This window comes from Octopus bimaculoides, chromosome 13 (assembly GCF_001194135.2).
Source record: "Octopus bimaculoides isolate UCB-OBI-ISO-001 chromosome 13, ASM119413v2, whole genome shotgun sequence".
Taxonomy (NCBI): domain Eukaryota; kingdom Metazoa; phylum Mollusca; class Cephalopoda; order Octopoda; family Octopodidae; genus Octopus; species Octopus bimaculoides.
This window is the reverse complement of record NC_068993.1, coordinates 54,342,553-54,364,815: the sequence shown is the minus strand read 5'-3', so window position 1 is coordinate 54,364,815 and position 22,263 is coordinate 54,342,553. Positions and strand designations below refer to the sequence as shown.

Below are 22,263 nucleotides of genomic sequence, written 5' to 3'. Positions count from 1 at the left end.
TCATTATCATTTTCCTAACGTTTGTCATTTTTATTGTAGAATTCATGGACAGCCTTACTTGTTGCTACTCGTGGTGGTTACACAGAAATTGTGCACAAATTAATTGAGAGAGACCCCCATGTTAATGCAGTTGATAAAGTAAGGAAAGATTTTTTTTTTTTAAACATTTTAAAAATAATAAACTGAAACATGTCCTTGGTTGTCCCTTACCTGCATGACAAGGATCAGATTTTCTCCTTTTCATCTGATCTTTGAACAAATAAATTGAACCAATTTGTTTTCTCCTCTTCGTGTAAATTGATTGAGAAAATATTCATGTCTTAAAATTATCTCCCTTTTTCTATGAGACACAAGGGAGATAACAATCTCCACTAGGTTTTTGCTTTCTTTCTCCAACTAAGAAATTTCCATTTATTAAGAACTTTCTTTTTAATGCACAGTAACTTAACTTATTCTTCATAATTCATGCTGTTGGCCTATTTTAGTTATTTACCTGATCTGCATTAATAAGAAGTGAGGCATGTGAATCCTTGAGTTACCCTCAACACTCTGCAAAGGTTATTTAGTACTAAACTGCTTAACTAGAAAAAAGAACACAAATCTTAAGGACATTCACTTATGTTCTAACTTTGTGGTGTGATCTGCTGCAAGCTGATCAGTTGATAAATAGAACATGCACCTGAAAATTGTGATTCTCAGATAAATTGTAGTTCATGTGATAAATGCATGCCTCAGTTGTGATTCTCTCATGATAGCAAATTTAGAAAAAAAGCTGGGTTCAAATCCTAAAACTTGCTGCTCCTGAAAATATGAAGTCAATATCTACTCAATACAGTCAACATTTACACATTGTGAATGCCGATCCAATCAACGTGTGTGTACCATATCTATCCATGCAACTTCAACATACTCTCTCCACAGACACTCCTGCATCTACACACTGTGTCTTTCTATCCAATCAACTACTACACACTGTGTCTATTTGTCAAATCAACATCAGGGTAGACAGCATGTCTATCTATCCAGCCTGCATCTATACATTGTGTATAGTCAGCATCTCCACACACAGTCCAATCAACATTTAATGTTATAAAGGTAGCAAGCTGGCAGAATCATTACCGTTCCAGACGAATTGCTTTGTAGCATTTCTTCCAGCTCTGTACGTTTCTGAGTTCAAATGCCACTCTTGTCAACTTTGCCTTTCACCCTTTCGAGGCCAATAAAATAAAATAAGTACCAATCAAGTACTGCAGTCAATTACATCAACCCCAAAAGTAGAAAGAATATTTAATTGTCAGAAAAATCTTGGTTTATATCTTTAAGATGTTGTGAGGGTCAGAAATGATATATATTTTTCTTGTTTGTTTTCTATAAACAGAAATGAGTTAACAATTTTGTTCATGTTTTGAAACATGCAGTTGAGTTTTGTTGTTAAGTTTTTTGTTTTATTATTTTTCATTAATTTCCACAAATTACACGAATAACCAATGCTATTTGTCTGCTTTGTTTCCTTTAGGATGGTTTCACAGCCCTTGCTATCAGTGCCAAAGAAGGTTACACTGAAATCTCACAGGCTCTTCTAGCCAAAGGAGCTTATGTTAACATTGTTGATAAAGTTAGTCACATTTTCACTATTTTACTCTTAATATTTCTAATATTTTGTGAAGTTTTTTGTTGTTGTTTCTTGATGTCCATAACTACTAGAAAATATAATTGTAGATAACTATATATTGGTTTTAGGAAGGGCAGCCAACCATAAAAACCCTGCCAAAACAGACAGTGGAGCCTAGTGCAGTCTTCTGCCTAGCCAGCCCCTGTCTTCTACCTAGCCAGCCCCTGTCTTCTACCTAGCCAACCACTGTCTTCTACCTAGCCAGCCCCTGTCTTCTACCTAGCCAGCCCCTGTCTTCTACCTAGCCAACCACTGTCTTCTGCCTAGCCAGCCCCTGTCTTCTGCCCAACCAGAATTTAGTAAAATAACTTAGTTATCATTAAGCTGGTGTTAGGAGCATAAATTGTGACTAAGATTTGGTGAAAGATTTTAATTTAGAACTTGAAAACAAGACATTTGTACTGCAGAACCAGAGCCGGTTTCAGCCGGGTTGGTAACGAAAAGGTTAAGGAATTGTCTGATATTGTTGTTTATATTTTTTCTTTTTTTTTTTCTTTCTGTCCAGGCGAGTGATACAATATTGATTCATGCTGTGAAAGGAGGTCACGTTGATATCGTCAAGGCTTTGCTTGGTAAACATGCTGATGTAGATATTGCTGGTTCAGTGAGTATTGGACATTTCTCTATTATTGGAAGACTATAACACTGTAATTCCCCTTCACAAATTACATATGTGTGTATGTTTATATGTATGTATATGTGTCTATCACTGAATCAATCAGACTATCGAATACTGTCATTCACCACTGGTCACAATGTGCTTCCTCACATTGTTGTAGTTTTCAAATGAAGCCAACCTGCTGGTTAGGCTGACAGGCCAACATTTACCCCGAATGGAACACCAGTTCATCGCAGGGTTAACGATTTACAGCTGAGCGGACTGGAGCAATGCCCAAGAAGACAACACACCGCCAGACTAGGAACTGAAACCATGATCTTGCAATCGTGGGTGCAACACCCTAATCACTTGGCCACATGCCCTCGCATATACTTATAATACTGTAACATGGGTTGGACGGTTCGACTAGGGTCTGGGAAGCCAGGAGGCTGCACCAGGCCCCAATCTGATCTGGCAGTATTTCTACAGCTGGATGCCCTTCCTAACGCCAACCACTCTGAGAGTGTAGTGGGTGCTTGTTACATGCCACCGGCACAGGGGCCAGAGGAGCTGGCATCAACCACGATCAGATGGTGCTTTTTACGTGCTACCAGCACGGGGCTCACAACTACAATTTCCATTTGATTTGATTTTGATATTGCTGATGTTCATGTATGTGAAGAGAAATCTATAAATTTACCTTTTTTGTTCTACAATGTTGTTCATGCTGTTGATGATGGCGATAATGTATCCAGGAAGGTAAAACTGCACTCTACTGGGGCATCGATAAGGGCTACAATGATATCGTCAAACAACTTCTGGCTATGGACCCTGACTTGGAGATCTGTAACAAGGTTAGTTGGCCATATTTCTTTGTTTATCTCAGTAGTGGTGGTCATGTGGCTAATTACTGGTATTTATGTATGTGTGAGGTGAACTGGCAAGTATGTGTGACACTGTAACATACAGAATGATGTGTGTGTGAAGTTGTCACATGTGAAATGGTAGGAATCTGTGTGTGAACATGGGAGCCACTCAGGCGGCACTGGCAACGACCACGCTCAAATGGTGCTTTTATGCACCACTGGCACAGGAGCCAATCAGGCGGCACTGGTAACATCAGAAAAAAAATATATTGGTGTATTTCTTCCAGCTTTTTTCATTCTGAGTTCAAATCCTGCCAAGGTCAAATTTACCTTTTATTCTGTCAAGGTCAATACAATATCAAAATACAACTTCTGACTACAGAGATGCTCTCCTCAAAATTGCTGGCCTTGTGCCTAAATTAGAAACAATTATGTGTTGATTGATATATGTTGGTTGTCCAAAATAAACAAAGCAGACATTGGTTGAGAAAACTCTTGTAGACATCAGTTGATGTTTATTGTTTTATAGACTGAGGTCAGCTATGATGGGACAGGGATGAAGTTGACGTAGGCAGAAGAGGTAGTTGATATCATTTGGATGAAGACAGTGAAATGCTGGAGAGAGAGAGAGAGAGAGAGAGAGAGACCAAGGTAGATGCAGGAAGAAATGTGAATACTGGATTTCACAATGTTTAGACGAGTTGACAAGATAAAAAGAAGCGAGAATTATCTTGTTTTCCAGACTCTGCCAACCCATACTAACATCAGAAATTGCACCTTAAAATGGAGAGAATGATACTTTGATGTTTGAACGTTATTTGTATTGTAATAGCATCAATTATGTGTACATATTGAAGGAGGTAAACTATAAAACACATACCTGGGAACCACCCCACTTCTGTTGCTGCATAGAAGATTGCTGTATGTTGTGTATGATTTTTTTTCTTACTTGAAGTGTTTGTGTGTGGCATATAATGTTTTGTTGATGTGTACTGAGTATATAAAATGTTTTATTGTAGTATGAAAGGAATAGAAGATTATAAAAACGACCATATTTGATGGCATATAAGATGCACCCCCCCCCCAAAAAAAACTCTTGGCTCTATATATAAGGTTAGGCTTGCCATAAGCTTTAATGCACTAAAAACGTTTTCCTTAAATAAGAGCTGCCTGGAATTAGGGAGCATCAAATATGCCTTCACATCTTCAATGCCATCAAATACAATATATATATATATACATACATACATACATATATACACACACATACATACATACATTCATGTATGTATGTGTGTATATATATACACACACACTTATACATATGTATATATACATATATATAGATAGATATATGTACATATATATAATCAAATTATTATTTGCTTTACATGAAGGATGGTGACACTCCATTACTGAAGGCTGTCCGACACCGAAATGAAGGGTGTGTGTATATGTTGCTGGAAAAAGGAGCTAAAGTATCAGCTGTCGACAAGGTCAGTGTGAATTGTCCATTTCAGTGAAGGCTTGAGCAGTTCAATCTCTTTTCTCTTCAGCATTTATTATTAATCTACAGCTATGTCTAAGTAAACAGTGAAATAGTCAAGTGCATACAGTATTGGAGTACCAACTCATTGGTCTTGAGTTCAATTTCATTGCAGGTGTTCCATTGTTTATTCACATCAGATAAATCATTATATTTCAACCCTTTAGCATTCAGATTTCTCTGTCACACGTAGAGATTATTCATTCTCATTGTTTTGAATTAGTCATGCCTTATCTTGTGGCTTCAAGATTTCGATGAGGTGATCAGTAGCATAACTGGGCAGTGGGGGTGGTACATGCCCTGGCTACCAATTGAAGAGACTTTAAACAATTTTTTTGTTTTTTATTACATCTCATTTCACACGTTAGGTTTTTTAATGTTTCAATCAGAGAAGCTAGTGCATTAAATCGTTAAAATAAGGAGGTTTCGTAAAAGTAAACATTCAAAAAATATATTTTGAATTTTGATCTTCTAAAGTCATCTGATTATATTAGTTGACCTTTTTTTGGCTGTAAATTTTGGCCTGAAAATCTCAACTTGTATCTATTCCTGTACCTATAAATTCGTATATATGTAATTATTTAATTTATTACTTTATATTCTCTATAATATATGACATAAAACACTAAAATTTTTTTCTGCTGAAACTATATTCTATCTGACACAACTGTGTTCTATTGTATTGCTAACAGAAAGGGGACACCGCCCTTCATATTGCTCTGCGGGCACGGAGCAAAAGGATTACCGAGATGCTATTACGGAACCCTAAAAACAGCCAGCTGTTATACAAGGGCAACAAAGTAGGGGAGACACCCTATAGTATTGATGCCTATTACCATAAAGGAATACTAACACAGATCTTTGGCCACAGTAAGTAAGATCTCTTACAGTTATCTCATAAACATTGATATTCACACCTACACATAAACACACCTGCACAAACTCACTCATCACCATCGCCATTTAATATCCGTTTTCCATGCTGGCATGGGTTGGACAGTTCGACAGGTGCTGGCCAGCTGGGGAGCTGCACCAGGCTCCAATTGTCTGTTTTGGTATCATTTCTACAGCTGGATGCTCCTCCTGATGCAGAGTGCATTGGGTGCTGTTTACATGGCCCCAAAACTAGTGCCTTATATGCGGCACCAGCATGGGTGCTTTATAAATGGCACCAGCATGTAAAACAGTATCCCAAGATTCATAGTAACCTTGTTTACATTCATTTTGAAGTGAGGATTTTCTCTGAAGTAAGGGAGAAAAGTTCAACCCTTCTTCTATCATTCGTCTTTTATAACAATCATTACAACACTGGGCTTTGGACTTTTCAACAGGATTTCAAAAGTTAATTCTACCTTACACTTATCTAAACCATTGTTCTCTCCACATACCTGTGCATCACTGCTGCTCACCTATACATAACTGCTCTCCCACCTGCCCAACATTCAGATCTATCAATTTCTATTCTGCACTTGTATGCACCGATGCCTCCTACACCTGTACATCACTGCCAACACCACCCTCATGCACACACTTATACACCATTTCTTACCCACACCTATGTACCATTTCCCATCACTTATACCCCACCATCTCTCCATCTATCTCCCACTTATGAGGGGGTGCTGAAAAGTTCCTGACTTTGAGGGTGTCATAAAAGGCCTGGTTGGAGGCCCACCCTTCTGAGTTCTTTTACAGGGCTTAGAAAAGCTGAAGGACCACTGCAATGAGTGTGTGAATCTGAGAGGGGAATATGTTGAATAAAATCAATAATTAACTGATCCTCCTGTATTTTCTTTTACCCAAAGCCAGGAACTTTTCAGCACCCGCTCGTATATACCAATCCTCCATGTCTATTAATTATATTCTTTAAAATACTTTACTATTTCCAGGAAACTTGAATGCTAATGATGCTGAAAACCTTCTTGGTTATGAAATCTACAGTAGTGCCTTGGCAGATGTATTGAGTGAACCGTCATTAAGTATGCCAATAACAGTTGGACTCTATGCTAAGTGGGGCAGTGGAAAATCTTTTTTAATCAACAAATTACAAAGTAAGTTTGAATTGTTCAGAGGGGACCTGAATTGTCTTTGGTGATCCTAATACCTTGATCATAGTATAGAGCAGTGCTTCCTAACCATTTTTTACCTCTGGATCCCTTTGATTCCTATTTTGTTCAGGTGGACCCTCATGGACATTCAATGTTTAATAAAAATTCTGTTATATGTTTATGATTAAATATTATTAGGAATCGTATAAAAAAACTTGTTAAAACATTTTGTGCATTGCAGAAGTAATTACCAATTTATTGCGCATACATTTTAACAACAAAATCTTATGTCCATAAAACCCCAAGGGTTTTATGAACCCCAATTGAGAACCACGGCTGTACTGCGTGTCTGAACTGTTTTAAAACATTAATCATAGTATGAAGGCTAATTGATATATGGTGTAGTGGTTAAGAGCGCGGGCTACCAACCCCAAGATTCCGAGTTCAATTCCAGGTAGTGACCTGAATAATTATAACATCAAAAAATACCTTAGGAATGGAAACCCAGGTTCGAAATTTCCCCAAGACACCTGATGAAGGCTGGAGGGTATATCAGCCAAAACATTGTGCTAACAACAAACACGATAAGGACAAATATCTGTCAAATGTAAATAATTTCACATCTCTTAAATATAGAACTGTACTGCCCTCCTTTCTCTCACATGTACCAATTGAGTACTGAGGGTTGATGTAATCGACTTATCCCCTCCCCCAGATTCCGTTGTTGTTGTTGTTGTAACAAAGTTTGCTGCAATAAAATGCTGTGTTAAAATCTTTGTCACTGTTTTCCCAATATTTTACAGAGGAGATGAAATCTTTTACACAACAGAATGAGAAAATCAACTTCCATTTCACAAAAACTTTGATATTCTTCCTCTTCTTCTTAAACTTTATCATCGGGTTTGGCCTCAGTTTAGCTTTCAACTGGATTGTTGGAATCAGTGTTGGATTTGGATTGTTATTCTTACAGGCTATCGTTTTTGGTACGTATTTTACAGCACTCTTTGCAGTACAGAATGAATGTGTATACATGTAAATATGTATATATACATATATATATATTAGAAATGGGGAAGGCTGGTTATGGGATTATCTTAGGTTTCCCATCCATAAAGGGTTTATTTTTATGGTGTATCGCCAAATCCCCCAAAATTTTTAACAGGCCAATAGGTTTTGGGGATCTGACAATACACCATAAAGCTAAACTGTTTATGAACAGGAAACCTATGGTAATCCCATAAAGTAGCCTCCCCCATTTTTAATATATATTGCTCTACATCTTAGAGTGTGCTTCTTCTTTCAGATATGTGTGTGTGTGATGATGATGATATATATACATGTGTCTCTGTTTATATTTTCAGCTGTAATCAGATATTTTACTCACCGTTACTCCAACCAATTCACTTTACGCATATCACACGTTTTTCAACGACAGATGAAGAGTTTGAAAATGTTGCTGTACTTGTTGTTTTGGAACCCTCGCAAACTGAGTTCTAATGAAGTACCTCACGTTAGGTAAGGCTCAGTGCTTGCTTAAGGGCAAATTTAAATTCTTTACCTGTCAACCAAATTTCACTCACAAGACATTATTAGTCAATGCCTACAGTAGAAAGTACTGCCTCAAAATGCCACACACCTGTATGTAGTGTCTTCTATTATACCTTGAGACCACAGGATGCTACACACACCTCTGTGTGCAGTATCATCTAACAAAGGCTTCAAATTTTGGCTCAAGGCTGGCAATTTTGTGGGGTGGGGATAAATCAGTTACATCCACCCCAGTGCTCAATTGATATTTATTTAATTGACCCCCAAAAGGATGAAAGGCAAAGTTGACCTTCGCAGAGTTTGAACTCAGAATGTGAAGACAGATGAAATACCACCAAGTAATTTACCTATCGTGCTAACGAGTCTAGGTCATTTACCCCACTACCACCACCACCATGGACAATAACTCCCCCAAGACAATTACCCCTGAGGACAACAGATGATGATTTGTAACTTCTTAATATCTTGGAAAGGGGGTAATTAACCAAGTGGGATAATTGTCGTCGGGGGAATTGCCCTATGGTGGGTAATTGTCCTGATACACATGCTAACACTTCTGCCAGCTCACAGTATCATCCACTAATAACACTTTACAAAGGATGACTAAACTGTGTCTTCTTTTATACCCTATCTTCTATCCTATCTATATAAAGTCTTGTGAAGGTGTATGGCTTAGTGGTTTTGGTGTTTGGCTCACAATCGTAAGGTCATGAGTTCGATTCCTCATGGAATATTGTGTCCTTGAGCAAGACACTTTATTTCACGTTGCTCCAGTTCACTCAGTTGGCAAAAGCGAGTTATACCTGTAATTGAAAGGGGCCAGCCTTGTCACATTCTGTGTCACACTGGATCTCCCTGAGAACTACATTAAAGGTACACATGTCTGTGGAATACTCAGCCACTTGCACATTAATTTCATGAGCAGGCTGGAACATTCATCATTGTAACCAACGGAGTGCTAGTATAGTAGTAGTATAAAGTCTTGTGAGTCAACTTTGACCTAATCTTCACCATCATTTATATAGTTTGATATCTTGATGTCATACAACTCTGACATTTTTCACTTTCAGATTTCTCTTCTCTGACTGTACTCGTTTGACAAGTGTTGGAGGTGAGAAGTCCCTAGCTGCCATGATTGGGACTCTTTGTGATGAGGCAGAGCGATCTTATGGGGTCGTAGTAGCTCGACTATTCCGTATAGTCAAGACACAGTCTTACAGTAAGTATAATCAACCCATTTATTCCCCTCCTCAACTGATGTATCCACATCTCCACCCACCCTTACCCTCACCATATTTTGTCTCCTTCAAACATCATCTACACTGCAGTACATTTGAATTAATACTGTCTTGGTTGTCAGGTCACCAATGAGCACTTTGTCTTCCTATAGATTATCGGTCAGCCTGAACAACCTGCCTTTTGGTTGTTTGCAGATATGAAGTTTAACCTTTTTAATAGCTAACTGCCTGAGATTGACCCTGGTTCTTAGATAAAAACTTCCCATTTTAATCCTTTAGCTTTTAAACCAGCCATCTCCAACCCAAATATTTTGTCTGTATTATGTTCAAACTGGCTAGAACTGGTCTCTCAATATCATTCTACAACACCTTTGGCAATATGCCATACTTCAGAAGACTTGTTAAGCCAAGTGTAGTCATGGCTGATGCTGGTGCCACGTAACTGGCACCTCATGCTGGTGGCATGTAAGAGGCACCAATTACATTCTTGGAGTGGTTGGCATTAAGAAAGGCATCCAGCCATAGAAACCATGCCAAATCAAATTGGAACCTGGTACAGCTCTCCAGCTTACCAGTTTCAGTTGAACCGTCTAACCCATACCAGCATGGAAAGCAGTTGCTAAATGATGCAACCCTAGTGCTCGACTGGTACTTTTTTGTCGACCCCAAAAGAATGAAAGGCAAAGTCAACCTCAGTGGAAATTGAACTCAAAACGTGAAGATGGACGAAATGCCACAAAGTATTTTGCCCAGCATAACAATTCCACCAGCTAACTGCCTTAGAAAGAATTATTCTTATCAATTGTTAGACATTTCTATATTTCTCAATAAAATATGACCAATAAATGGAATGCAACTAAATGAAAATTCTTATTTGTATGTTTTGTTTCCTTTCTATTTATAATGTTTCTTTTTGTTTGTAGAAAAAGGCAAAGGTAAATTTAAAACTGCCTGCTGTATCCCTTACTTTGTGATAGCGATGTTGGTGTTTGTCTGTTTCTGTATTTCCTTGTATCTTCTTGTGAAGAACGGCACCAAGAACACGTCAATAAATGCAGCAACAATCACTTTGTTCAGTATAGTTGTCTTGTCTTTCATTATGAACATCCATACATGGGGACGTGCTTTGCTATCACTGACTGTATCACAGAAGAAACGGATCGTTCGAGCTGCCGACCAACTCGAATTGCTAAAGATGGACGGGTTCATGCAGAAGCTGAAACATGAAGTTGATCTTATGAGTAAAATGGTCCTTTGCTTAGATTCATTCACTGGAACTCAAACCAGACTTGTAGTTATCGTCGACGGCCTCGACAGCTGTGAGCAGGGCAAAGTACTGAGTGTGCTGGACACGGTCAAGACTTTGTTCTCCGACGACAACTCTCCATTTATCACCATTCTAGCTGTCGATCCTCATATCATCATTAAAGGAATCGAGCAGAATCTTCGAGTGTCTGTTCTGGACTCCAATGTTCATGGTTACGACTACCTAAGAAACATTGTACATTTACCATTCTTCCTACAGAGTCAGGGATTACGTGTCCAGAAAGGGGACTCACTACTTTTCAGCTCATTCAGTACAGCAGATTATACAGATTCTCCAGGAAAACTTAAGGTAATTCTTCAACTGGTTTCACAATTTTGGGTTTTCTTTGTTGGAATGAGTGTGTATGTGTCTAAGTGGGGAACTAGCAGGAGTTAATAGCTGTGTGAAGGGTCAGGCAATGCATGAGGGTAAAAGTGGCTTTAACAATACTCTCTTTACAGAAATGGTGTTATGAACAATATTATTTATTATTTCAGTTAATTTATTAACCCTTTCATTACCATATTTGTTTTGAAATACATGGCCTTTGTTTCAATTAATTTTTAGCATCTGTGCCATTAACAGGAGAATCAGTTAATTATGATTTTATTCAACATATTTCTCTCTCAGATTCACACATATTGCAGCAGTCGTTCAGTTTTTCTAAGCCCTGCAAAAGAACTCAGAAGGTTGGGCCTCCAACCAGGCCTTTCACGATACCCTTAAAACCAGGAACTTTTCAGCCCTTCCTTGTATGTGTGTGTGTATTGTTTATTTGTGAATTAAGGCTACCATTGGTTTTATGTTAAGAAGAGTGGGGAAAATACATGTGTGTGTGTGTAAATAAGAAAACCGTAAATATGTAAAATAAGTAAAAAAATCTATTTTTCCAGTAATTGATGAATAAATGTCTGAATTTATAAACCAATCATACTCACACTGGCTTTGTACAACATTATTTAAATTCTATCATTCCTGTTTTGTGTGCAGCATCAGGAACCAGCAGAATCAAAACTGAAGAAGCTCAAACAATGGCGTACAGCCAGTCTCCAACTGTCCAACACGACCACCTCGACCTTTGATCTTTCACACACTTTGGTTAAAAACGATTACTTCAGTGATATCAACCCTCGAAGCATGCGACGTTTATTAAACATTGTTGCAGTTACAGGTGAGCATCTGGTGCTGTGGTGGCTAGAATGACACTCGTCAAGGGAAGAACAAATGTGCTTTAACTTTGTATATGTATCCAGCTTAAATATTCTACCTGTTTTATATTCAACCTGGCCAGATCTGGCCCCTCATGTCTACCCTACAATATCATTCTAAAAATCAACAGTTACCTCATAAAAATCTGAAAGCTCTAAGACAATGCAAGATTAATTCAAAACAAAGTGAATAAATAAAAATTTACATTTGACAGAATAGTCTGAATGCTAAGGGGTCAATAGAAAGCTGTGTAGTTCTGTAGCTGTGTAGCCCTAGGTCTTGACTCCTCAGGTTGGTTTCCATAGTGCTTGAGTGACTAAAATCACAACATTCTCTGGAGTTACTCATTTACGGTCAAGTGGACTGGAACAATATGAAATGAAGTGTCTTGCACAAGGACACATCACACTGCCAGTCTGGGAATTGAAACCACGATCTAATGATTGTGAGTACGACACTCTAACCATTAGTGCCCCACCCCATATATATATATATATATACACACATGGGGTTGGCCAAAAGTCAGTTGACAGTAAATCAAAACCATTTAATTCCAAGATTTATTTATGATTAACAACTGAATGAATTTAATAAAAGCATCTAAATATGAAACATCATGAAAATTGGTCAAACTGAAGTCCTTGTGCGACACATTTTCCCATTCAAGTCAATACAGAATTACAGATAGTATTTATGGAAGTTTGATGTACTGTCGGGTGACTTTAGTGTGTGTGTGTGTGTGACCTATATAGTACTTTTGTAAGTAGGGCTAATTAAGCTGTTTCTCTGTAGATGGAAAAAATTATGAACAACCTTAAACGATTTTTGAATCTTATTGAACTCTCATCAGAGTCGTCCACATCAATTTCACTAATCCCAGAGAAACAAGCAGCCAATCTGTTTATATGCTCAACAATTACAGTAACTGCAGAAAACTGGGGATACTAATTTGCATATTATAAGTGTTAACACTTTATTTTAAATATCAGGGGTCTGTCAAAGGGGATCTCAGTCCAGTGTGTATAATGGGTTCTTTCAATTTCTGTCTACCAAATGCACTCACAAGGCTTTGGTCAGCACAAAGATATAGAAGACACTTCCCCAAGGTACCACACAGTGGAACTGAACCCAGAACCATGTAGATGGGAAGCAAACTTACTGCACAGCTATGCTTTGCTTAGGTCTGTATACATGTATTTATACAGATGGATAAATACGTAGTGTGTATGCGTGTCCATACATAGACATGTGTATATAATGAACTCTTTATGTCGATTTCTACATATGAATGTTCCAGTTGCTCAATCAGCTGGACAGTAACATAATCAACAACAACATAAAAATAATAATAATAAACTTATTGTGTACAGTGTTCAGGTGCACTACCACTCATTAGAAAAAGTAGCCAAAAGAGCATGGACAATAGGTAGAATGTGCACTGGAGGTAAGTAATGCATCAGTCATTTAAAAGGAAAAGGGCATCAGGTGTATTGTTGGTGAATTTCAGGAAGCATGACAACACTAGCAACAGTCTCAGAAACAATGGTGACACATTTAACAACACCTTAGTAACATTAAACAACACATTGGCAACGGCATCTGCAATGCATTAACAATGGCACATAAATAACCGTTACACCTTAACCACATTAACTACAATCATCTTCTATTGGTTTCCAACTGTTCCTAAAGAACTGAAATAATGAACTTTCTTCTCTTCCAATACAGGACGTCTTCTCCGAGCATATGGTATAGAATTTAGTTGGTACCGCCTTGCCGCATGGATCAATTTGGTGGAACAGTGGCCTTATCATGCCTCATGGGTAATTCTAGAGTTTGAAGATACAGAAAACATGGATGACTCAACCACTTTGATTTCTATTTACAAAAAGTAAGTGATTGATGTGTAAGCTATAATTCTGTATTAACAGTATCAAGACAGGAAGAAATATTTTAAGCCGCATCATTTCCCGTTGTGAAGTGACATAGCTTAGTGGTGAGGTTATTAAGCTTACCATCATATGGTCAGGAGTTCAATTCCTAGTGATGTGTTATGTCCTTGAGCAAGGCACTTTATTTCACATTGCTCCAGTCCACTCAGCTGGTAAAAATGAGTAGTACCTGTAATTCAATGGGGCCAGCCTTGTCACATTCTGTGTCGCGCTGAATCTCCTTGAGAAGTACATTAAGGGTACACATGTCTGCAGTGCTCACCCCTTGCACATTAATTTCATGAGCAAGCTGTTCCATTGCTCTGATCAACTGGAACCCTCATCATAACTGACAGAGTACCAGTTTATGTCCCATCAAACTGCTCCTCTTTTGTCCACCGCTCACTACTTTCACTTCTGCTCCTATATCTAACTATCTGTTACTTTCCCCCTCCTGATCTACTAACTGTATCATCCAGCACTGGGTTAATCATTGAGCAAAATAAGCACATGTTTTGGGCATGAAGGCAGAGGTGGGGGGGGGGGGGGCGCATCACAGAAATGGTAAATGTTACAGCACAAAAGAAATCACTTTAAACTTGCTAAAATAATATTCAGCATGTACCAGAAGTTTGAACTGCTTCCCTTGTGAGTAATCCAGTACCTTAATCTTACAATTCCTGTGTCTCATTATCCTCTCTTCTCTCATTTACTTCCAGATCAATATTTGTAATTAGTAGCTTATATTTTTTATTAGCTTATATTGTTTTCTGTTTTCCTCAGAGTTGCAAACAAAATTCCAACATCCCGTGACATTGATCCTCTCCTTGAAATTGACAAAGATGTCCGGAAACTGGAGGTTTTTCTTGCTAATTCCAATCGAAACCAACCAATTTTGAATGTTGGGGATCTGAAGAAATTCTTGCCATGTACCATTAATTTAGATCCTTACTTAAGAAAACTTATTCGAGGTTTGTACTGATCTGTCTTTATCATATAACCTGTTGTAGTCCTTGTAGTAGTTATTTTGTCATACAGACATATAGAATATGCGGCTAATTAGCTTACAAAAAAATATTTAAATTATTCAGAGCATTAAATCACTTCACTATTCTCTTTATATTTTGTTTATATTTCAGAAACTAAAAAAAATATGGATCTTCAACGATCTGAATATTCTTATAATTCCATTTATCCTGTGATACCTTCCGGCCCTTCACCAGCACCGTCATTAATTGGTCCTCGGGGAGATGGAGACCTTGGTCTGCGAGGTTTATATCCTACTGTCTTACCTTCCTCAGCATCAAATCGTTTCATGGCGCCATGTAATCAGCCTGTTCCGATATCTCATCCTACCATGTTTACAACTTCATCTGGTTCATATCTAATATCACAGCCAGTAGGTCCGCACCCAATACCACCACCACATCAATTGACGATTCCACCAATATTGCCAAAGGTTAGAACAACATTTTTTTTCATTCATAACAAAGAATTTGTTAGTTTTAGAGGGTGGTGGTACCAGCCTAGTTACAGAGCAAAGGGTGAAACCAGACTATTTCTCTATTTCCATAGTAGAAGGTAAATCAGGATGTAGTCAGAAATATCTCATGAGTATTTGGTAAAGAATAATAATAATAATAATGACTTTGCCTTTCATCCTTTCGGGGTCGATTAAATAAGTACCAGTAAGCACTGGGGTCGATGTAATCGACTTAATCCCTTTGTTTGTCCTCTCTATGTTTAGCCCCCTATGGGCAATAAAAATTTTTAAAAAATAATGATAATAACACCAACAACATCCATCGTTGTCAACAATGACCAAGGACATTGCATGGAAGAAAACAGGTCGCAATATGTCCGGCAATGGCTGATTAATCCAATGTGTGTTCAGAAGTCTCTGCCTCAGGTCAGGCAGTGGTGATCTGTTGGGACTGAAGGCACCGAGATGGCTCTGGACTTGCATAGCTCACATTTTGTTGGTGCAACCTCACCTGACAGGGTGGTCTTCTGATTGCATTTCCCAGATGCCAAGGTTGGTCTCAAAGCTCTTCAGTGAGGCTTTAAGTGTATCCTTGAATAGAAAGGACTGCAGTGGTCCTTTATATTTTATTAATTAGTATTTTTAATAAGAATAATGAACTGAAGTCAATTAGTGTTTCTATAGAATTACAAAGCTGAGTTCCATCCAAATCAAGTGTAACAATGACAGCGTTATTTGTCATCTGTTTACTGCAAGATTGAAACCTACCATCTTAAAATTTCATTTAGACCAACCCAGAGGAAGATGTGGCTGTGTGGGTAAGAAGCTTGCTTTCCAACCATAAGGTCTTGGGTTCAGTTCCACTGTGCAGTGCTTTGGATGTCTTCTACTATAGCTCAAGGCCAACCAAAGCCATGTTAGTTGATGTAATAGAGGGAAGCTGAACAAAGCCCATCATGTGTGTGTGTGTTTGCCCCAGAAAGTGTGTGTGTGTGTGTGTGTGTGTGTGTGTGTGTGTTTGCCCCAGAAATGTCCCACTTATGACAAATAATAAAACACCTATTTATCATATTTTACAATGAAAAGAAAGTTGAATAGACAACTGTTGATCTTTTTTATGTAAGTCTGTGTCCTAATAAATGTTTTGTATTTCTCTTTGTCAGTCACAGAAGAGGATCAGCAGTTACAGTGTGCAGGATGTTTGCAACCTTCTCTCCAAAATTCAAGGTATTAAAGAAGAAAACCTCATCGCTTACTCCAAATTGGTAGAAACTAACAACATTAGTGGCCTTGTCCTTCTCTGCTGTGATTTTGATGAACTCAAATGTGTCATGTGTATGCGATTCGGAGACTGGCAATTGTTTCGAGCTATGGTTCAGGAATTACGAGATCAGGAAGTTGCTCAACTTTTGAGCCCTAATTATCGATCAAACACTGCAGAAACTCCTTCTTCAAGCCGGAACAATCATTTTTCACAAATGAAATCCAAACCCAGTGACCCTCTCTTGTCACGTAACCAAGATTCAGATTCTATTTTAGAATGTCCGTTAGAAGAGCAATATGAGGAGGAAACTTCGAGCAGTCTCCTGTCTCCAATCCAACCGAAACGTGTAAATAGTCTTTATGCCCAGATGGACATGGAATGTGGTATGTTAAGGGAAGTGATTGAAGATTTTACAGAGACTGTAATGGATGATAGTAAAAATGAAATGGATGTTTCATCTGAGGTGTCCATCCATACTCAGCAAGATTCAAAGTATCCATTGTCACACTGTGCTCTTGATATCGATACAGAACTGGATGACTTGAAGACCGACTCTCTGGCTGTGACAAGCAGTTTCTACTTAGAAGATACTGATGAATCTCTTGATCAAACAGACTCGGCTCCTCTTCTACAGCAAGCCTCAAGTGACGACATTTTTGCTTCTGTCACATTGATCCCCACCAGTCGTTCTCTTGGACAGTTAAACACCCATACTTTTGGTGAATCAGGTTTAAAACTACCCCATTCTAAAGAAGTATCATCTGACCTTGTATGTAACCGTCCTGTGGTGATGAAGATAGCTGAGTATACAGACTCTACAGATCCTAATGCTGTCCCTACAATGATATCCATGCAAGACTTGCAACCACAATCCCATTCTGAACAATCTAGTTTTATCCAATTTGTCCAAGATTCTAAATCAAGATCTGTACAAAATACAAACGCAAAAAGACGATCCGGTTCGGGTGTTACTGATATTGAAGATCACGAAATGCTATAGATGTATCCAGTGATATCACACAGTTCAAATAATATTCACAGTATTTTATAATTCCTGTGGAACTCTTTAACTGGAGATTGTTGCTAAAGCAACAGCAATTAGGAAAAGAACTATCAGAAGTTGATTATTTTCAACTTCTAATTAAAATTGGGAAAGGGTAATGTAAAACATAGGAAATATAAATAAATGATTCCAATTGAATTTAACTACATTTCATTGTTATTGTCATTATTAATATAACGCTCAGAACTCCAGCGGCTGCTATTTCGGCCACCAGCCACAGCTACAACTAGCCCAGCAGTCACTTTATTGGCCAGTATTTTCTGCATTGGAAAACCAGATAGTAACTGCTGGTTCAGCTGGCACCACAAGCACCAGTATTGGCGATAAAGCAAAAAGAAAAACAAGTAATAAGGACAATAAAGCAAAGAGAAAAACAAATAGTAAGGACAATGTTGCCCTCTGTTTAGCATTTTATTTCAATATGAGAGACAGAAAATGCATTGTAGTGACACTGAAACAATATTATATGGAAAATCATTTTTTTGGGCTCTTTTACCCAGGGAACCTGGGGTGAGAGAAAAGGTAAACTTTTCTGTTAGTAAGTCAGACTAGATTTGGTATTTACATTGGTACCTCAAATTTGTGGGTTCAAATCCAGCTATGGTGAATTCGAAGGTCATAAAATTAAAGTACCACTAAGGTACTGGAGTTAATACACCAAATGAGACACTGTAATTCATTCTTGTGTCTAATTAAAAAGAAAATTTTTCGTTTTCTGTAGGCAGAGGCATGGTAGTGTGGTTAAGGAGTTATTTCCCTTGTCTTACATATTTCTCTCTCTTAGTTCTGTGAATTTGGCAAAAATTCAGGAGAAAATTTCAACACAAATCATCCCTTTTCAAATATTACCCCAAAGAATGAAAATTATAATATCTAAAACCTTTTCTTTCCTTCTGAATATTATACCAAGTCGAGATTTTTAGTTAAAAAAATCACTAAAATATGCCTTTCTCTCTTTCTCCCTATCATCATTTCCCATTTCTCTCTTTGTTATTTGTTTCATTTGTTCCATCTTCAATTTCTACACCCTACTTTTCGTTTTCAGCATCCATTTCTATTTCTCAACCCTACATGGCTTTCTATCTTCATCTTCACCTTCGCCCCAATTATAGACTCTCTCCTTCTTTCTACCTTTATCTTCCTCTTCACCCACTTATACCCCCTTTCTTTCACTCACCAATTGACAGTGTATTTGTCTCCCACATCCACAGCAGCTACAATCCTTGTCATTTCCTATCAAACTGCTCTATTTGCTGGCCATTACATTTACACAGTTATGTTTGCTGCAACACTGCATTCTCTCTCTCTCTCTCTCAACCAATGACATAATATAGTCAGAGAGAGAGAAAGTGAAAAGAACTGAGTTTACAAAAACTGATAGACACAAGGAAATATTCATAAAGGAATCTAAGCATTCAGCAGATTGGCCTAAGTGGAGGAGAAGGAAATGAAAAGATGATTAAAATGTGTATGATTGTAGAATGGAGATTTTCTCAAGGCTGTATAAGAAGTAATACAAGACAACGGTAATCTCATCTAGATTTGATACATAAGTAGGGTAGATAAATAATTAAGAACCTTTATATGGTATGCACAGAAATAAGAGAGGCAGCACCATTCATGACCTTTGTCAGTCATCCCTGGTTGGTGAGATTTCCGCAGATGATGTTCAATTTGAACTTTTGTAAGTCAACACTCATTAGAAAAGCTTTGGAAAGGGATGGATTCCAAAGGTTTGTAGCAGTGGAGAAGAATGACTGGGTAAAGTGTTTTGTGAAGGGTTGGAAGAATGAGATAGAATAGGGATAATAAAGTGGAGGGAAAACAGATGAATCACTTGAGCCTTGATAGATAGGGTAATACTCCTTAGTAGTTTAAAGGAGCAGAAAGTAACTGACACTCCATTGGTTACGACGATGAGGGTTCCAGTTGATCCAATCAATGGAACAGCCTGCTTGTGAAATTAATGTGACAGTGGCAGAATACTCCACAGACTTGTGTACCCTTAACATAGTTCTTAGGGAGATTCAGCGTGCACAAAATGGGACAAGGCTGGCCCTTTGAAATACGAGTACTATTCATTTTTGCCAGCTGAGTGGACTGAAGTAACATAAAATAAAGTGTCTTGCTCAAGGATATAATATGCCACCAAGAATCGAACTCATGATCTTACAATCCTGAGCCAAATACCCTAACTGCTAAGCCATGTGCTTTCACAAGTAGAAGTAACAATATTTGGGTGCTAATGGCTGCTATGTCTTGAAGAAGGAATTAATTGAATGTCCTTTGTCCTTTTTGGATCTCTGATGTTTCTAGTGACACCATCACAAGTTATATAATATTTGTGCATTTTAAAGTGTTAGCAACTGATTAATGTCGAATTCTTTTCTGACCTTGAATTTCCTAGCCTTTCTGATGAAGTTTTGGCAGTGTTATTCTACATGTGAGAGTTGTCACAAATATGAGCAATGAGACCCAGCATCTATAAAGGCTTTGAGAGTAGTTGATGCGTGGTGAAGGTCCAGGTGAAATGAAGTTTCCTTGATGTATGTGGGATGAGAATATTCTGATGCTGTTGATGGGAGTCTAAATTGTTATGTTTCAATTGCAGAATATGTTTTTGAGGTCTCTCTGATCGTGGAAGCAGAGAGTTTGGTATGACGTGTAACCACAAATGTGGCCGTATATTTTCTACACTGGAATATTTGTGTTTAGAAATAACAATAAGTAAATATGCAGAAAGAAAAATATAAGAGACAAGAGATATAACCAAACTTCGCAGCACACTGATATAGGTAGTATAGCTAACGCTTTTTGGAGACACTCTGTCGTAACAGTTTGGTAGGTAGTTGTAATACTAAGCAAAGAGCTGACAGACAGTGGAGCTACCTGCTGGACAAAATAAGTTATGTCTAAAGTCCTAGATGATGGTAAGGTCTTTGTGTCCTTATTGGGAATATTGGATGGCAGTTACAATTTCCTCTCAGAGAGAAGGCCACAAACAAAAGCCCTACAAAATCAATTGAACACTATTTATACAAGATTACTACGAACACTCAACACAATATAGAAGAAGCATAAAACCAATGCCGAACTCTATGACAGTCTACTTCCAATAACAACCACACTACAACAACAAAGGTTAAAGTTTCCAAATCACTATTAGAAAAGCGAGAAAAAAAAAAGCAAAAACTAGGTAGTACACCATTCGTTGCTATGAAAGCCTATTCACAGCGAAATATCAAGTGAAAGGCTTCACTTTATGTACATCAACCATCTGGTACAAAATACAAGGATAAAGTTGGGAAATCTGCCTTCTGCTAAGTACAAGAGGTCACTTGTACTTACAGGAGGAACAAGTGTCCGAGTTCACTTGTAAAAGTAACAAATTTTCTATAGTATTTATTCTAAGTCAACAAATATGTCCAGCTACACTATAGTGTCAACCTAGGTTCTCTTATGACATCTCAAATTGTTCTATAGTAGTCAATAGCAATCTGCGGTATGTGGGACTTTCTAAATGGCCTGCCGAACGAAAATTTACTCTGAATTTAGTGAAGTTTGACTAATGATAAACCATGCTAATGATGCAACCTGCTTTACAAAAAAAGGTTGCCCATACCTGTTCTTTTGTGTTACCCTAGGTTTGCCTAATAACACGTCCAAATATTTTATAGTGTTAACCAATGTTAACTAATGCTATAATACAACTGTTCTGCAGTGTTAATCTAAGTGTAATTTAATGCTACATCCATCTGTTCTCATTACACAAGAATGATCAAAGCATTTTAATATTAATGTCTATGTTCACAGGTATGACACCCACACATCTAAATAATCAAACACAGATATCTCTTAACGTAAAATATGACTTTCACATTCTCCTCTTCCTCCTCCATTCAATCAAACTGCAGTGCTGCTGGTATTATATAATACTGTCGATCTGTGAACCAGTTTCTGTCTACAGCTGCCAATTCACATATTAGCTTGAAAGACAGGTTTCTAGTACACGATGTGCCATTTTGACGTCTTTTACAGGCAACTTCCAGGGGGGAAAAAGAACTAATTGATGATCATGCTTAATAGAACGGAAGTTGTATTTTATACATGCATTTTTGTTTTTAGTTTAAATGATCACTTCTGCATTTTCTAATTGGAAATGGTATAAGGGTCTACTTATATATGTACATACTATTATGCGTGCATGCCCGCATACACACAATACATGTACATTCATATGTACACACATATAATGTGTGTGTTAGTAACTGTGTTTTTATGTGCATACATATATATATATATACACACATTTACAGCATGTATGAGTGTTTGACAGCTGAAGTTCTACTGTATGTGTATCCAAGTAATGTCTATAATATACATGTTTTTATACATAGATATGCTTGCGGATATATGTATGGATATAAATTAAAATATTCGAGAATGTTCTAGGATGATATGAATGTATGCTGAGTACGAGTGCACGCGCGC

The 22,263-nt window shown here is 37.7% G+C and overlaps 1 protein-coding gene across 2 annotated transcripts in view; it reads left to right on the top strand.

The window, feature by feature from the left end:
• Nucleotides 1–17,920, top strand: part of LOC106867547 (kinase D-interacting substrate of 220 kDa) — a 36,774-nt gene extending 18,854 nt beyond the window's left edge. For both annotated transcript variants that reach the window (XM_014912451.2, XM_052972487.1), the window contains 16 exons: nucleotides 40–138; nucleotides 1,517–1,615; nucleotides 2,178–2,276; nucleotides 3,026–3,124; nucleotides 4,534–4,632; nucleotides 5,375–5,552; nucleotides 6,572–6,733; nucleotides 7,534–7,713; nucleotides 8,092–8,245; nucleotides 9,349–9,497; nucleotides 10,440–11,131; nucleotides 11,813–11,993; nucleotides 13,760–13,922; nucleotides 14,746–14,933; nucleotides 15,102–15,421; nucleotides 16,609–17,920. In XM_014912451.2, the coding sequence (XP_014767937.1) occupies nucleotides 40–138; nucleotides 1,517–1,615; nucleotides 2,178–2,276; nucleotides 3,026–3,124; nucleotides 4,534–4,632; nucleotides 5,375–5,552; nucleotides 6,572–6,733; nucleotides 7,534–7,713; nucleotides 8,092–8,245; nucleotides 9,349–9,497; nucleotides 10,440–11,131; nucleotides 11,813–11,993; nucleotides 13,760–13,922; nucleotides 14,746–14,933; nucleotides 15,102–15,421; nucleotides 16,609–17,709 (3,963 nt within the window). In that variant the 3' untranslated portion in view covers nucleotides 17,710–17,920. The remainder of the gene's footprint in view (nucleotides 1–39; nucleotides 139–1,516; nucleotides 1,616–2,177; nucleotides 2,277–3,025; nucleotides 3,125–4,533; nucleotides 4,633–5,374; nucleotides 5,553–6,571; nucleotides 6,734–7,533; nucleotides 7,714–8,091; nucleotides 8,246–9,348; nucleotides 9,498–10,439; nucleotides 11,132–11,812; nucleotides 11,994–13,759; nucleotides 13,923–14,745; nucleotides 14,934–15,101; nucleotides 15,422–16,608) is intronic.
• Nucleotides 17,921–22,263: the final 4,343 nt, after the last annotated feature.